Source organism: Archocentrus centrarchus, chromosome 9 (genome assembly GCF_007364275.1).
Source record: "Archocentrus centrarchus isolate MPI-CPG fArcCen1 chromosome 9, fArcCen1, whole genome shotgun sequence".
Lineage (NCBI taxonomy): Eukaryota > Metazoa > Chordata > Actinopteri > Cichliformes > Cichlidae > Archocentrus > Archocentrus centrarchus.
This window is the reverse complement of record NC_044354.1, coordinates 22,054,120-22,071,635: the sequence shown is the minus strand read 5'-3', so window position 1 is coordinate 22,071,635 and position 17,516 is coordinate 22,054,120. Positions and strand designations below refer to the sequence as shown.

The window sequence follows — 17,516 nt, the reverse complement described above, 5'->3', positions numbered from 1 at the left end:
TTGCCAATAAAGTTTAAAGTCAATTCTAAAGTTTTATTCACCTTCAACACAGTCAATAGTCTGCCTCCAGCATGCATTTTCAAACTTCTAACCCATTACATATAATTAACCTCTGAGTCTGTCAATGAGGAAACTTTAAGTTCTTCCTGCTTTACTCTCTTCTTGACATTGTGCAACTTCTTCTAGAAAAACACTTAAAAGTCACGCTGGTGACTCTGTGAGGCTATGCCATGACAATGTGCCGATGTTTAGTGGGTGTTGATGTGCTGATGTTTATAATGTCAGTTTAGCATGTTAGCCATCAACCCATTCATCCATTCTCTTAACCGTTTATCCATTTCAGGAGGATTTGTGCATAAATCAGCTGTCACTGGGTGAGAGGCTGGGTCAATATGTTACCTTGTTAAACCACAGTTAGGGGCAAATGCGCAGCGTCTATACTACACCGAATGAATTTAGTTATATAACAGTTTATTCTCAGAAATTGTTGCCATGACATTTCACACAAAGGGATCACAAACTGTTAGTCATCAGGATTCAACGTCTGAATGTTCCCTGCCAGTACAAGGCGGCTGACACTGAGCTACAGATGGGTCCATAAATATTTAGACATGTTTTGCACACCTACCTTTACGACCTGATAAAACAAATAAAGTTTATTTTAGCTAAAGATCTGATTTAGGTTTATTTTGTTTTTTTTTTTTATGTTGGCCTTCCTCACTTGCCTCAGTGTCTTTGGATCTCATATTAAAGCTGCATCCACTGGACCAATGACCGGAGACCATAGAAAGTCGGTGACATTCACTGACTTCAAGTGACTACTGGTGCAAAAAAAAAAAAAAAAAAAATGCTGGAAATACACAAAGGGGATCTCAGCGGGACCTGAAATAAACTTTTTTTCACTTCCATCGCACAACTAAAGCAAACACCAATAAGAGCCCAGGATTCCAGTGCTTGACATATGACCTGGTAGGAAGGGTTACTTACAGCTGTCAGCTTTGAAGCAAATTGCTCTCAGTGTGGATACAGCTTAAGAGTTCCAGTGAACATCTACCAATGGAAACAACTCCAGATCTTTGTTCTCAGTAATTTGTCACAGAATAACAAGGGAACAAGCCTCATGTGGCCATGAAACTACAAGTAATGCAATTGTGCAATTAATTTTGAGCCTCTAAAAAAAGCATTATATGGAAAAATGCCTGTAATTCTTAAACAGTTAATACAACACTTTGAATTAAAGCTCCATCCATCAAGCATGTTTTGATTGCTTGATTTAAAATCCCCTGTGGTGTAAAATCATGTTGTTGTCCAAAAACCTATGGCCCTAAATGTATTTTATTAGACGAGAAAAAGAATATGACCTACTGTGTGTGTCAGATCATCAAAGTCATTATGGGTTCATTCTCCAAGCACCATAAATGTCTGTGCAAAGTGTGATGAGATATTTCAGTTCAACCAACGCTGCCATCCATCAAGCAATGCAGGGTTAATAAAATGATAATATAACTAATCAAAATTCTGAGCTGCTGGAAAAATCAGCATTCAGTCTTCCGTTAACATCCTCCATACAGTTTTATTCCCAATTTGAATTAAACTGAAAAAAAAAAAAATAGGCTAATCCTTCGTTATCGCTGGGGTCATTCTGTCTCCACTTGGTGTGGCTCTTTCCAATTTGTGCAAAATTGAGGGCCTTGGGGTTAAGAGGAGAATCTGCAGGCACAGATAGTAATTCAGAATGAGCCGTTGCAGGATGTGCTAACAGCCAAAGTTGCCCCCACTGGCCACAGTGACACCACTGAGCGCCACAGGACCGGTGACTCACTATTGCCACACTTTCTATGCTGTGACTGGACATCTCTAAGCCTCACTTTTCATCAGCTCACTGTCCTCTGTCATGAACACTCCAGGCTGCCAAAAACAGAGGCCTGGAGGCTACTCGACAGCAAGAGAAAAATGCAGCATGAAAATACAACTTTGCTGCATTCGTCACTGAACAGAAATATCGTAGATCCATAAAGTTACTGTGTATACATGGATTTTTTTTCTTTTCCTTGTCTTCCAGTGCAGCCACACTGAGTTAGTTCACTCAAGGGGCTTCATTAAGTTACAACCACTCCTGCCAGACTAACTTGTGCGCTGATTGTACTCCGAGGTGGCCATTACTTTCACACTGATTAGAAAGCAGTGATTGTGTCAAGACTGATTGGGGACGCACACATATGTTGGCATTCCAATTACACCAAGTACCATCCAGACAATGGTCAAAGTGTACTTCAGGTCATTTGCATTTAACTGAGTTGCAGTGCATGAACAAATGATTATTCTGCAGAGGTAGTTTTTTTTTTTTTTTTGTGGAAGGACTGTCTTCAAAATCAAAAGCAGCAAAGAAAAGTCAACTTATTTAATGAGCACCACATATTTGAATGTGACTTTAAACTCTCTTTCACCCCAGCTGCCCCAGTTTGAATGCACACTATGAACGCTGTTTATGTAACAGTTCTCGAGTGGATTGCTTTGTAATTGAGCTACTGTCTCTAACATTTCTGAACTGCATTTCCTCGTTTTTTTTAGTCCCTCAATGGTGCCTTTGCGCTGATAAATAACCGTTTAACAATTTTAAGTCACTACTCGTGGTAATGAAAGCAAGAAAATATGCACGACTTTGAGTCAGAGCAGTGCTGTCGATATCATTACTTTGAACAGAAACAAATCTTAGTCAAAGTTATGGAGCTGCTAAAGAGAAAGGAGGAGCAGGAGCAACTTCACAGACAATAAATATCCTGATTTATTTCAGAGATTTTTATTTATTTATTTATCAAAAGGCGCTCGTATTAGACTTTTTTGTTTGAAATTACGAAAGGTGCTGTCATCCGCCATAATTCATTCATCATGCAGCTTTATATTGGTTTTTGTGTCGCAGATGAGAGAGAGCGCAACAAACCCGCTGCTGTGTGCTGTTCCAGCTACAGCAGGCTATGGTGATTATACAAAAACAGAACGAACTGCTCAAGGGACAAAACTAATATGTTTTAAAATTAAAATTCAGTGGTAGTTTTTAAACCGCTGTTCGGCATTCTACCGCATGAGCGCACCACTCTGAATCACAAAGAGTCGCACCGGCTCCTATTTTAACATGATCTCAGCAATCAATCAGCCACACCACAAAGAAGTCAATGGGCCTTGACAATATGTACCTGTCAGATCACTGCCTCTAATGCATTAAGGTCTGGTGCATCTGATAGGCAGCGACATCTCTGTATACAACGGAGTGCCACATTCTCTCAGATATAGTGACAGGCTTTTTGTCCCGCCACCTGCCCGTGATTATTCAAATCAAATATGAATAACCAAGTGGAGTTATAGACGGATCTTTACACAGACAAGAAACAGTACATATAACAAATGGCTGCTGGATTCAAATATAATAGAAGACGTTTATTTAAAGTTTGTGAATTCTTCTTTAAAGATTTTTGCCCAAATGTTTTTTTCCATTTTCACATTTGCACTTGCGAGGAAGTTGTTGAACATATTCATATTGTTTGAGCCTTAATGCAGGATATATTACATAAATATCTAATATTGTGGGATGCTGTCTTAGCAGTTTTTTTCCCAAAGAAAGCTCCCGGGCTGATGGAATTTTATTAATGCACTGAATATAATAACATAATCTACTTCTTGGTCTGGCGTTTTGGAATATCTCATGATTCAGGAGCTTTCACACAACCCTACATGGTGAAAAATCCCCCCACCCTACCCCAACTTTCATGTAGAATAAAAATCCTATGAAAGGAGGCAAAACATTTGCAGTAAGGAAACAGGGCTACAGCATGAAAAAATGAAAACACATTGTGAATTTTAAGGGATGGTATTTGCAAGGAATAAAATATACTATCATCACAATGTTAAGATGTCTGAGCCGAACTTGTGGGGGAGTTTATTCACACTCTTAAAGTCATAAATTGTTTATAAATGTCATGTAACATTACCCTGTTGCATCAAAGCCCACTGAGTAAACTTATAACATCGAGGCATATGTTTGAGAGCTGATGTTGTTTACTACATTTTAGAAAACAGAGGAACATTTTTTTCAGCAAAGCAAATGATGGAAACTTTTAGATGATCTCTTAAGTGTCTTCTTGGAGAGATAGAGACTACAAGATGAATCTTAATATACACTCACCAGCCTCTTACGTACACCTTGCTAGTACCAGACTGGACCCCCTGAGATCTGGTGACTGTGGAGGCCATTTGAGTGCTGTGAACTTAGTGTCATTATCAAGAAACCAGTCTGAGATGATTTGAGCTTTGTGACATGGTGAGTTATCCTGCTGGAAGCAGCCGTCAGAAGATGCGCCCACTGTGGTCATGAAGGGATAAACGTGGTCAGCAACAATACTCGGGTAGGCTGTGGTGGCTCATTCAGTACTAAGGGGGTTGAAATGTGCCAAGAAAATATCTCCACCATTAAACCACCACCAAACTAAATTGTTGATTTAATGTTGTTTACACCAAATTCTGACCTTACTATCTGAATGTTGCAGCAGAAATTGAGACTCAACAATTTTCCAGTCTTCTTTTCCAATCTTGGTGATCCCGTGTGAATTTTAGCCTCGCTTTCCTGTTCTTAGCTGATAGTAGTCTTGCCTGGTGTGTTCTTCTGCTGCTGTAGCCCCTCTGCATTCAGAGATGCACTTTTGTATACCCTGGTTGTAATGAGTGGTTATTTCAGTTGTTGTTGTTGCCTTCCTATCAGCTCGAAGCAGTCTGGCCATTCTGCTCTGACCTCTGACATCAACGAGGCATTTTCACCCAGAGAAATGATGGATATTTTCTCTTTTTCAGACCATTCGGTGTAAATCCTAGAGATGGCTGTGCGGGAAAATCCCAGTAGAGCAGCAGTTTCTGAAATACTCAAACCAACGCGTCTTGCACCAATAATAATAACACATTCAAAAGTCACTTAAATCACCTTTCATCCCCATTCAGATGCACGGTTTGAACTTCAGCAGGTCGTCTTGACCCTGTCTAAGTGTCTAAATGCACGGAATTGCTGCCATATGATCAGCAGATTAGGTAAATGCATTAACAAGTAGTTGGTTAGGCATACCTAATGAACTGGTCATTGAGTACATATTATATTCCCTTTGAGTATTATTTCTAGAGGATGGATTACGATGGCATTCTGTAAAGAAATCCATGGTTCCCAGTGGAGGAATCCTGATGAATTTAACGGCCCTCTGGATTTATATAAAGGATGCCCTTAGCAGGAGGACAAAGTTTATATTTCCAGTCAAATATCTCAGCATCCAAACTGATAGACTAGCACAAAATGTTACACAGGAATCTGTGATACCCAGAAGATGAATTTAACTCCCTTTGGTGATCCCTTGGCTTTTCCTTTAGTCTAAAAAATGGTGTTTGAAGAGTTTGTTGTTTCAGGACACAGTGCATGGATGATATTATTCTTTCGTGAATACTGCGTAGCAAGTGCAAAATTACAGCCATCTGTATTGCATTTAGTGCTTATTACTTAATGTGAGCATACTAGATGAAAATAGTCTGCTTACCATCAACATGTTAGTATTGTTACTGTGAGCTGTTAGAATGCCAACGCTGGTATTTAGCTCAAAGGGTCAGTGCGGGTATTTGCATATCGAGGAGCTCAATCCTAACCTGACTGCCAGTGCAGCCTGAGTTCATCATTAACAACCAAATTTCTAATTTACACAAAAAATAACTGCAACAGTTTGCAGTCTGATTTCTCTTCTCTGGTGTTTCCCCGCATTTTTACCACACTTAGTGTCCAGCAGACAGTAGCTGTGACCTCAGTCTGCAGATTTATGAAGAGGAGGCCCTCTGTTGAGACACAGCAATTCACTGAAGAAACAACACAAACACCGCATCAGCGTGCTCATCACACATTCACATCCCCTCTTTATAAAGCTTTCACACAGATTTCCGCCATTTGCCTCCCCCAAATTATGAAATTTGAGTGAATGTGAGATCACAGCAGTTACAAAGAGCCAATTAAGCGGGGCAGATGTGCCTTGTGGAAATATTATGGGATATTATACTGATGTTTTTGAACTTGGAGGGGAAAACACCCTCTTTTGACTCAATGATTGGAAAGCTGCATGCCTCCCACGCGCACTTTAAGTATAATGAGCGTGAAAGAACAGTACAAGGGATTTAGATGACAGTCCACCTACTCAGTGTGCTTCATAAAATGGTCATTAAGCAAACAAAGGTGCAGATTTTGACACACAAACGTATGACATAAATCATTCACGAATGCTGGAAATTAAACCGCAGAGGAGTTCAAACACAGCTCACGCCAAGCTACTACTGTGATATTCTTTTCCTTTCTCCTTCCATGAAGGGAAACCGCGGAAACCACCCAAGCCACGCCAAATTGGATTTGAGAGAATGGGAAAATGCGCCTCTTTTTATCAGTGTCCTCTGTTGTAACATTCAACCAACTTTGTGCACCACAGTGAGAGCGATGCACAGATAGCCTTGATAAAAATAAAGAAATGAATAAACACTGTTAAAAATGAAAAAGCCACTGCTGTTCTTTTGATTCTTTCAAATCTCTAAATCAACACTATAACTGATTAACGCCAGCAAAAAAAGAAAAAGAAAAATAACATTAGGGGGTTTATCCAGCACATGGCCGCTTGAGACACAGACTCATTTACCTCTTAACTACTATATGTTAATGCTACAAAAATAATTAAAAGCTGTCAAAGATCTGAAACTAAATTCTCAGTGAGACCTGCTGGGCTTGAGCTTAAAATTGTCAGCGCCGGAATCGAAGCTGAAATGGAAATATCCGCCCGACTGTTGATGAAATCGAGCCATTTGGTTGAGTGGACAATGTCTTTTATTCCACATCAAAAATCCAGCTGAATTTCAATCAGGCAATCTTGAGCCTAACAACATGAGACACAGACACATGAGAGGATGGAGACAAACACATGCCACTCACAATTTAGAGGAAGAACAAAAAGACAAACACGATCAGTTTATCAATCAAATAGTGAATGCTAAAAATGGTTTTCTACAAAGATGGCATTTCACCCCTCCTGCTTTGTTTGTGGCGCGGGGGGGGGCTTTCATGAAGTGCAGGGTTTAAAGGACTGCTGGGGCACAAGAAATGAAGCTGAACGTATGCCACAGCAGTGGGGCGAGAATCCTCAGTGGTGAATGTTTCTGAAGACAATTACAGATAGAAACTCTCCACTGAGAGAGAGAGAGAGTTTTAAGAATCTCAGCAGGATAAGTAAAAGCTCCAAAATAAAATTTCTACAAGACAACTCCAGCCCTCATGATGGAGATACTGAGACATGAGGACAGACACATGGCAGCAACAAGAGACAGCATGGGCTGTGTGCTTAGTACTTAAAGATGTAGACCGAAGGCTATCCTTGCTTGATCCCCTTTTGGATCTTGTAAAGCTCAAGGATAAAACGAAAGGAGGGAACATTGAAAATTCCTCTCAGGAATCCCACTGAGGTGTCTTACTGGAACACACCTAGCGGCTTCAATTAAAGGACAAAATTCTTTTTATTTTTTTTTAAATAATAAGGAATATAGCTTGTTTTCTGAAAACATATAAAGATGTTTAGTCTATATGTTTTTTTTTTATCACAATAACATTTTATTCAGCAGATCCGTTTGAAATATTTCAGACCAGGAAACTCTACTCTGATAACATTTGCAGTTCATGAAACAAAGGGGTTTATCACAGTCACACTAGAATACCAGGTTTCCATCCCTAATCGTGCCTTATTATGCTGCACAGGCATTTTTCTAGCATGGATCTGATCCTCTCATTTCCTGGAGTGCGTTATCAATTTTCATCACTATTCGCAGCGAGAAGCTGTGTCCTGCAGGTTTATGACACACAATCCTCAATTAGGATCATACTGTGTAAAGCCTTAGCACATGGCAAACATCATTACAGTATACTTTAAGACAGTGAACTAGCACTCCAACGAGAAGTGCTGTTACATAAGATTAATCCTTATGAGCTCCAAGAAAGATGTAGCATCAAGGTGTACACGCATAATGGACTTCCAAGATGCAATTTTGGAAAGATTGTTTCTGGAAAATATGACCTTTAATTCCGCAGGGAGTCACTGCAAGAATTTCTTAGACCATAACTGATACGGCCGGCTGTAGATTGTATGTAATTACAATAAGATTGTGATTCTAGGTCTCACTGCAGTGAACAAGCATTGTGTACCCACTCACTGAAAAATGTGTTCTTCCGTTTGCAGCAAGGGGGAGAAAAAAAAGTTTTGCTTTTAATTAAAGACATGCCATGAAAAACTCTTCTCATGGATATGCTGGAAAGCTGCTAGAGCCAGGCATCATCTGGAGAAAAGGTCCCACTGGAGGACAGGCTAAAATTTCCAGATCGCACTTTAGTTTAAACCCTTTGCCCAAGAGACAGAAGGGATTCATTAGCCAGACCACCAGCTGCCTTCAGATCGGTATGTCCTGGCTGCCAGGCAGTCAAAAAGGATGCTCTTCTCCTCCCAGTGGCACTAATTGACTGAGGCAATGTGGGAAAATGACATTTAAATCAGCTGGTTTTTTTTGTTTCCCCATCAAGAATGCACGTAAAGAAATTCCTGCTAAAGATGTAGTTACACCTCAAAGAGATTGTGACTGATGTGCTTTGCACCACTTAAACGCTTCTAACGTTTCCCATAAAATAAATATGGGCTTGGAGATGGATTTTATGTAATAACTTAAGTCAAGGGTTGATACAACCCCAGTGCTTCTGTTGCACAAGATAATCTTTGTCATGTTGAAATATTGATGAGATGTTATTTAAAGCCAGGGCTGCTGTGGGTTCACTGTACAGGTGCAGAGCCACTGCAGCGGGTCCTTCGGAATCCATAATATATGACTGAACACATCTGAACTGTAATTCTTGTTGGGGAATTTAAGTGTATCAGAGGCCATGTAGATGAAGCAAGCAAACTACCCTGCAGCCCTGCGTGTCTCATGTGGCTCCTTACGTGACAAAACCGCACTACGTGACTACATTCGTATTAAACTTACTTGAAATCTTTGTTAAACAAAAACATGATTCCTGAGTGGGCACAGTGGACTTAAGGACACATAAGCTAATAGGCTTAAAATGCTTACCTCCCAAAAGTAACACCGCCGACTGAAGCGCAAGGATATGCAACATGTTTCTTTGAGCAGTTAAAAAACAAGAATTCCCCCCAAAACGAGTATGCAAAGCGAACTGTGTTAGTTCAAAGAAGAGCATCCGACGTGGAGCGCGGCTGCTAAAAAATGAAAACGCATCTTTCGGGCTGCAAATTTCATGCTGCAATCAGTAGTTTCCAAATATTGAGCAATCGTAGTTCGAGTGAACAATCTTAAAAGAGTTTTTGACCAGAGTCGTATCTACTTGTTTTCGTCTGGAAAATTTAAGAACTGAAGAGAAGGAAGTTCAGCTTCGCACCAGTCTTTCCAGCATTTTTTTTTAAGAAGAGTTAACGCTTAATCACTTGTGAAAGCTCAGCTGTGATACATTTTCACAATGATTTTCTGTGAGCTTTGCAGCGATTTTTATCCCAAAAAAAAAAGGCGAAGAATGTATTCAATCCTCTGTCCTCAGCTGGTCAGTTTTTCTGCTCCCTTTCTTCTGCATCACCGGGCTCCTGAAGCTGGCTGTAGTGCGTAAAGTCCGACACTTTGGGGAAAATAGACCCACTTTCCGTCCATCCTTGAGTATGAAGAATTGTCTAAAAGTAAAAAAGTTCAAGTCGCAGCATAGATCAGCAAACATCCACACCCAGGCAGCCTTTCGTGAAGTCCTGAGCGCAACTCCAGCTGCACGCAACATGAGCCAGAGGCGAGCGCACAAGAGGTCCCTATTCAGCGTTCAGCTTATACTTCTAATTATACTTTGGCACCAGGTGGTTCATATATTCAGCGAAAGTCCGGATTCAAGTCTTCGTTCTCCCATGTTTATGTAGACAGTCTACAGACTGCAGTTTGTGGAGCTTACGCATTGTCACCCTGTCCAATGCGCGTCGAGAGGAGCAGAGGGAAAGAAAGCAGTGACAATATCAGACACACAGTGGGGGCGTTTGGCGCTCCAAGAACATCATATCCCACTGATGATGCCGGGACTAAACATATTTTTACCTTTCACTTCTGATCAACTGGATTTGCATCAAAGCATCTTCCTCCAAAAAAACAGCTCATCTCGTGCGTTTTGAATCAAAACCAGACATTTACACCTGCGTTAAATAACCCATATTTCCCCCAATGAAATTGTTCCCCTCTGCGCACAAAAACAATGACTTTAAAAGTTGTCATCGGACATTTCCAATTAGTTGCATGATTGCACCACTTGTCAGGCACCAGCGACCCTGTGCGGCACGACAAGTGAACTGAAAAAGAAAAAAAAAAACTCGTGCCGCTGGTGTATGGAAACACAAACGTTTAACACTGCGGGCAATCAATATTTAAATTAAATATAAATGACAGCGGGGGGATCACCAGTCTGATTGCATTATTATGATGTCTGGAATCTGCCATCCTGAGAGAGATGCATTCAATCACTGCAATAGGTTCAGATTTGGCTGCAGTGCTCAGCGAGTTTCTCACTCCTTTGTTGCATTTTCACACAATTTCCACTGAGCCATCTCCATTCATTTATTCATTCCATTTCCCATACTTATTCCTATTCAGGGCCACGAAGAACATAAATTCTGCTCCACCACAAATGGTGCTTTTCTGCAGATCCATCTAATATAATAAAGATTAGAATTTTTTTTTTTTTTTCCTGAGGTAATGTAGTCCAGCAAACAAACAGGCATGGATAGATCAGTTCCAATGGAAGTTGACTTAATATAAATAAGCAATATAAAGTACTGGTGTTATTTGACATTGCTTTGTTTGGCTTCTATTGATAGGGCATGATTGTGACTGCCAGTGAATTCATCATAACCCAGAAAATGAACTAAAATATGGATTATTACTGTAATCTTGTAGTTGATTAAACCATGAACCTCATGGCAGCCCCCCCACTCCAGCAGATTAGATGGTGTTGTGAAGAAAAGATAAAGAAAAATCCATGAAGACTAAATGGAGATGTATCAGATGAGTCACCCACAGAGCAATCATTCATTTCCAGAAGATGTGTTTCACCGCTGTCCCTGCCTGCCAGTGCTGTGACCAATGCAAAGTATCACTTATAACACCGCTTTTCATTTTGATTGTGGAAAAGGCATAGTTGTGGCATTTTTTTTAAAACAAAGATAAGCAAGCATTTATTATTCAGTCAAGCTCAAATATATTATGTCATGTTTTAGAACTAACATTGCATGCGTGCAGGTCCAGGGTCGAGACTGTCACACTGTTTACCTCAAAGCTTCGTTTTTACAACATAGTATCACGACTGCACAACTGGTTCTGTCACTGTGAATGTTCTGTAGAGGTAAGAGAGAATCTGAAATGTCTTCCAGCACTAAATCATTGTTAAAGCCTCTGCATTAAGTCACCCTTTCTGGTTCACTTCAAATTCCATTTTTGCTTAAGGAACTGAGACTTTACTTCCTTCTTAATGTGTGCAATTTGATCCTGGAAAAAAGTTCGCTCTGGTACAGCTGCGAAAGGCATTAGAGGTACAGGGAACAAAAGTGTTGATGTAGAACAGTCACTTCCCTGGCTGTAATGGTGGGCTGGAACAGCACTCACACAAATGGTGGTAGCTGTCCAAAAGTAGCCCCCCTTCTAGGACCTGACACTCACTCAAATCCCTTGAAGACCACACTATACCAGGTTCTATTCAACTGCTGGAAATCAGAGGGAGCACCAGACAGACCCCGAGTGGCTTTGGTTACATCGTCTGAGAGCTGCAAGTCATTAAATGAGCAGAACCCCTCTCGGTTCTGCACATGGTAAGTCCATTTCCTGTGCTAAATTACCAAAACATTGACTGCTGCGAAAGCTCACATACTATCCATCTCTTTCCAAAAGCCGATAAGACACATTTGATTTGGAAAAGCAGAGTTTTAAAAAGAGGCAGCACTATTGCAGGCATTGTTTAAAGAGATGTCTGGGAGGCAAAAATGCAAGCGATTTTGTCTTGACAGATGTGCCGTTTAGATCCGCAGACCTCTCCGAGGACAGGTCTTAAGACTTTGATGTCTGCAAAAAGGTCTGAACCCTTTGATGTCTTGAAAAAGATCGGTAAGCTTTCATGCCTTGGAAATAGACCCAAGACTGAAATGCCAGACACATTTAGATACAACAAACTGTATTTCCACTCTCAGTCACCTATCAACGCATTTGACTTTGGAATGTTAAGCAGTTTTGTTTCCTGTGAGGGCACAGCTTTTCTGCCAGGAGGGGGAAAAAAAACTGCTTTACAATATAGAGCACTGTGCAAACATTTTATATTCTAATCCATCGCTCAGTACAATTCAAGTCTTACTATAAGATTCGGTCTGTGGCATGATGACCTGAGAAATACAGCCAGATTCATAAACAGCCATCCTTATGAAGGCAAGAAGTAGAAAGAAAGGACTATTACAGATGGTGTGACCTCCACAGTGCCTGGGCCTTAACATCATGAAGTCAGCCTGGAATTACACAAAGAAATAGAAGCAAATGAAACATCTTAAAATCCACAAAAGAACTGCAGAACAACGTTCCTGCCAAGTACCATAAACCTTTACCTACAATTGCTTTAAAGGCAAATGGTTGTGATCAGTTTTTTTTTTTTCTGTCAGCAGCACTTCCTTTTAACTTAATTGACACATAAAACTAATTATAGTAGACTCGTTTTGCTTTCAGTGCCCAAAAGTTTTGCGAGTGTACCGAACAGACAAGTTGACGCAGACTGTGTTGTTTTTGTTTGACATTGTCACCCCATGACCTGCAGTCAGTCCCCTGAGGTATGTACTATCCTGTCCTCTACATTATACATAATGAATCGTTCGTTGTGTCTTCTTTTGGGTGGTATCCTTCATACATGACCTTAACCAGCCTCAGCAGCTTGTCCTCTAGTCACTTGGTAGACAGAAGGCCCAAATTCATCACCACCTTTCAGTCTCCTCCTCCGGCCTATCTGATCTATGATAGCATTTATAATAACCGCTGCAGAATGCCCTGTCGCCCTCTGTGCCTTGCCCATTCCCGGCCTGCACAGATTACCACCAGCCATTCACAGACCATTAAAACTGTATTTACTTATCAGCCTCTCTGGGGCCGTCACTCTGTTTTCAAGACTAATGCCCAAAGGGAAGGCAAAAAGTGACCTTCAGTCCCGAACAGGTCACTAGCCTCATTTGCCCTTTATTTTGCTGCCTAAACTCCCCTGAAAGCAATGTTGGTGCCTTACAATAACATGAAATAAATAATTCAGTAACTGAAAATAGAACAAGACAAAAAGCTGTGTTTCATTAAAACTGCTTCATAATATATTCATTCTTTAGATTTAGTGTAGTTTTACACTTGGGTAATACACATATTTGCTTTCTAATGAAGATTTATTGATACCACTCTCGCATGTGCATGCTCTGCTGAGTAGCTTATTGCAAAGACTGGAAAAAAGGGGAAACAGCCAGCCTGGTTCTTTTTTAAGAAATCTACCTGCAATTAGCGCCAGAGCTCACTAATTAATGTTTTATGTCTTTTTTTTTTTTTTGAACGTGTGAAAGACAAAAAGTACAGAGTAAAATTTTTATGGGGTTGTGTGCCACACTGTTTCCTGGGAAAAGGAACTTGTTTGAGTCTGGGTGCCTGGCTGCCAATGTTATCAGAATATTTATTTAAATGATTTTTGTGACTGCGTGATTTGATTTTCGGGGCCAGAACTGTTTTAACTCAGTTTTTTTTTTTTTTTTTCAGAGAAAAGCCATTGCTACTAAGTCATCATGTGAGTGTTCAGTGTACCAGGTTTCCTCAGTCACAACCACCCCTTCCTTGTGATGTCAGAAAACAACATAGTAATGGACAAAATACAAAACCTGTGACAGATGTTAATTTCAAAGCCAAAGCCAACAGGAAAGAGCAGAAGACCATGATGGTGAATGAAGTCTCCAGGCTGGAGCAGGAGAGCTTCTTCATAAAAGTGATTTCACAGGGGAGCCTGGTTAAAATGGGATACCACTGTGAAGAGGTGTCTGAACTGGGCAGATATCTAGAGTATGCTGCAGAGTTGGCTGAGCTTTCTAATAAGGGCTATCTACAACACCCTTCCATGCCCCCAGAATCTCACCCAGTGGTTTGGTAGTGAAGAAGGCTGCCTACTGTATGGGAACAGCATGGCAATTCTCCAGCATATCCTGTCAGGATGCAAGGTGGCACTCTCCCAGGGACACTTCAGATGGCGCCATGATCAAGTTCTGGCTAAGCTGAGTGAGGTCCTTGAGAGGTGTAGCGTGATGGCAAACCATTCTCCAGAGAAAGCAAGACCTGTTCTGATGGGATTTGTTAAAGCTGGCAGCAAGTCCCGGGCACCTGACCTGAGGAGGAATATCATCCTGTCAGTCTGTAAAGACTGGTGGAAAAGTCTCAAATATGCTGAGGCATGCTGGAAAGCCAGGATTTACCCTGTAAAAGTTGGGTGTTGAGGCTTTGTGAGCAAAACAGTTGTCCAGCTACTTCATAATGCTGGAGCAACAGGCCCAAACCTGCGGAAAGCCATGAAGGAGCTAGGATAGGAGGCCAAAAAGGCAAGTTTTTGGTTGTGGCACCGGAGGAAGGATGGCAGTGGAGGGGCAACACACCAGTAAAGGCAGCTGCAGGGAGATGTCACTGTGCCACTGTTATTTCAACTGCCACCAACTCTGCAATCTATGAAGTTTTCATGCTGTGATAACTAAAAGACAAAAGTTACAATACTTTTGAACTTTAGTGACCACACCGTTAGTACTTCAGTGAATTACACTGTTTGCCTCAAAGTACACCGGCCCGAGCTAAGCAGTTCCTATTGTTGCTGTTGGGTTAACTGCAAATGTGCCATTATAGTTGACTGACAGCTGAGCAATCACGATAGCATGAATGAGACAAGGTGAACTCTTCTCATTCTTCTCAACACACAGTCATTTCTTATCAGCTAGAATGTGTCATGGTCTACTTTGGGTGTGCTTAACTTCCTCTGACCTTTAAAAGGGCTGATTATTTCCACCCACAATCTTCACTCAGCAATATGCTGCCAGCACAAAAGGATATTAGGCCCGGACCTGCTGGTCTGATAATTCCAGCTCTCGCTGTGGCACTGAGGGAACCAAACCCACAATGCTTTGCCACTCTATTATCATTTCACCGCCTCCATCTTCACCTTCACCTCTGGTATTCTCTCACCTTTCAACTCACAGTGTGCAACTTTTCTCAGGAGCTGAAGAGTTCTTGTATGCACTCAATTTTATTACATCTTAAGAGTACTTTGCATCCATGCTAATTAACATTTCCTTTATGTATCACCCTCCAAGGACAAATTACAATGCTCGGCGTAGCCCAGAGTACTGTAGCTGTGTAAATCTCCTCAGTGTTGGGAGACTCCCCTGCCTACAGCTCCCCTGACACTACTATTTGATGAAAAGAGAGGGAATCTAAAGGGAACCAACAGGTCTAAATGTTTAATAGATTCTTATTTTACTCGCAGTAATCTCGTAATCACGGGTTCAAGGGGGGGTCACATCTATCACCCAGGGAACAAATAAAAGTCTTATTGTGTCCCGCTTCCTTTCACCTCAAGAGGAAATGTGAACCAGATAAATGATGGCCTTGTTTCAAGAGAGGCTCAATCTGCTGCCAACGATTTGTGGCCAACAAAGTAATTTCGATACCGTTGTTTGTTTTGATAGATGAGGCCAAAATTTAATATAGAGCCAATTTACTCGTATAGGAATGGAACTGCAGTTATCTCCCCCCCCCCCCCCCCCCCCCCCCCCCCCCTCTTTGCCTCCGCCCTCCAATCCAGCTCAAAATTAGACGTCAGGAAAGGGACAAACAGCACAAAGGATGATATTTTTGACAAAGCTTTGCTCTTAGCTACGATCATTACTCTTCAGTTCCTGGGATCCTGCTGGGGCGTTTCATCACATACAGGACTGAGAGCGCTTAAACGACTGTATCACTGTGAATGAGTGTATTGCGAATTCTTTTTTTTTTTTGTTTCTTTTTTGTTTTTTTCTACAGAGTTCTTGTGAAAGTGGCGGAGAGCGTTTTCCTAAAGCTATTTCAAGTGTCATGTGTTGATGCCCGCGGGGGACTTGACATGCGGTGCTTTGTGAACAATACAGACACTAGCGGTGCCATAGTAGGGTTTGTAAACTTCCTCGAGAACATGCATTAATGCTGAGCCTGATACCCGCGAGGGGGTCTTGCATTTGAAATACACTTTTTTTTTTTGTCATGGTCTAATGCTAGATGTGTTATGCCACCTGCCGTTACTGTCGTCTAACAAGAAGCAGTATGCTCCTGTGACCACATGGTGAGAGTTGGGGGGGGTAGATTGTCTACTTCACCGGGGAGCTCTGACAGGTGTGTGCACAAAGACTTAAGAACTTGTCACCGGCAGTTTTGTCAAAGGAAAGGTAAGGAAGATTATTCATGAGCACATGCCTTGAAAATTCAGGGTAAATTAAGTGTGGCTGGAAAACAGCAAAAGAGACTTCACCCTCATTAGAGAGATTATGAACAGGCTGCCATCCGTTCAGGGAACAACGCCTTATTGATCGGGTTACTTGGTGTGAAAACAGTAATTGTCTTGAAAGTGACAAAATTAGAATTAATCAAACTTTGATTAAACTATTGCATTCTGTTTCCGCTCCAGAGAACAAGCTCGCCGGATATCAGAGAGAGTCTCACTGTGATGTTTGTTTGAGATTCTACTCAAGTCCACATCTACATGATAGGTTATGTTTGCTTTCATGCACATTTAAAACCATTCAGTGGTGCATAATAACAGGTCTGGGGTGTAGTCTGTGTGCCGGTGCGGCTTTGCTGCCACCTAAAGGCAGACTTTGTATCAACCATTATTTGGACAGTCATGCACCATACTGAATCTGCATACACTATATTGCCAAAAGCATTTACTCATCTGGCTTCATATGCATATGAACTAGCAGCATCCCATTCTTAATCCATAGGTTTTAATATGATGTTGGCCCACCCTTTGCAGCTATAATAGCTTCAATGCTTTCCACAAGGTTTATGAGTGTTTAAAGGAATTTTGGACAATTTTTCCAGAAGCACATTTGTGAGATCAGACGAGAAGAGATCGGACGAGAAGGCCTGGCTCACAGTCTCCGCAGTAATTCATCCTAGATGTGTTCTATTGGGTTGAGGTCAGGCCAGTCAAATTCTTCCACACTAAACTCACTCATCCATGTCTTTATGGTCCTTGCTTTGTGCCCTGGTGTGCAGTCATGTTGGAACAGGAAGGGGCCATTCCCAAACTGTTCCCACAAAGTTGGGAGCATGAAATTGTCTAAAATATCTTGGTATGCTGAAGCATTAAGAGTTCC

The 17,516-nt window shown here is 41.3% G+C and overlaps 1 protein-coding gene across 1 annotated transcript in view; it reads right to left on the bottom strand.

Annotated features, from left to right (window-relative positions):
- The window catches only part of si:dkeyp-14d3.1 (transmembrane protein 132C), a 145,016-nt gene extending 135,196 nt beyond the window's left edge, over positions 1-9,820 (bottom strand). The window contains exon 1 of the mRNA XM_030737571.1: positions 9,163-9,820. Coding sequence (XP_030593431.1) covers positions 9,163-9,289 — 127 coding nt within the window. The 5' untranslated portion in view covers positions 9,290-9,820. The remainder of the gene's footprint in view (positions 1-9,162) is intronic.
- Between the last annotated feature and the right edge of the window lie 7,696 nt (positions 9,821-17,516).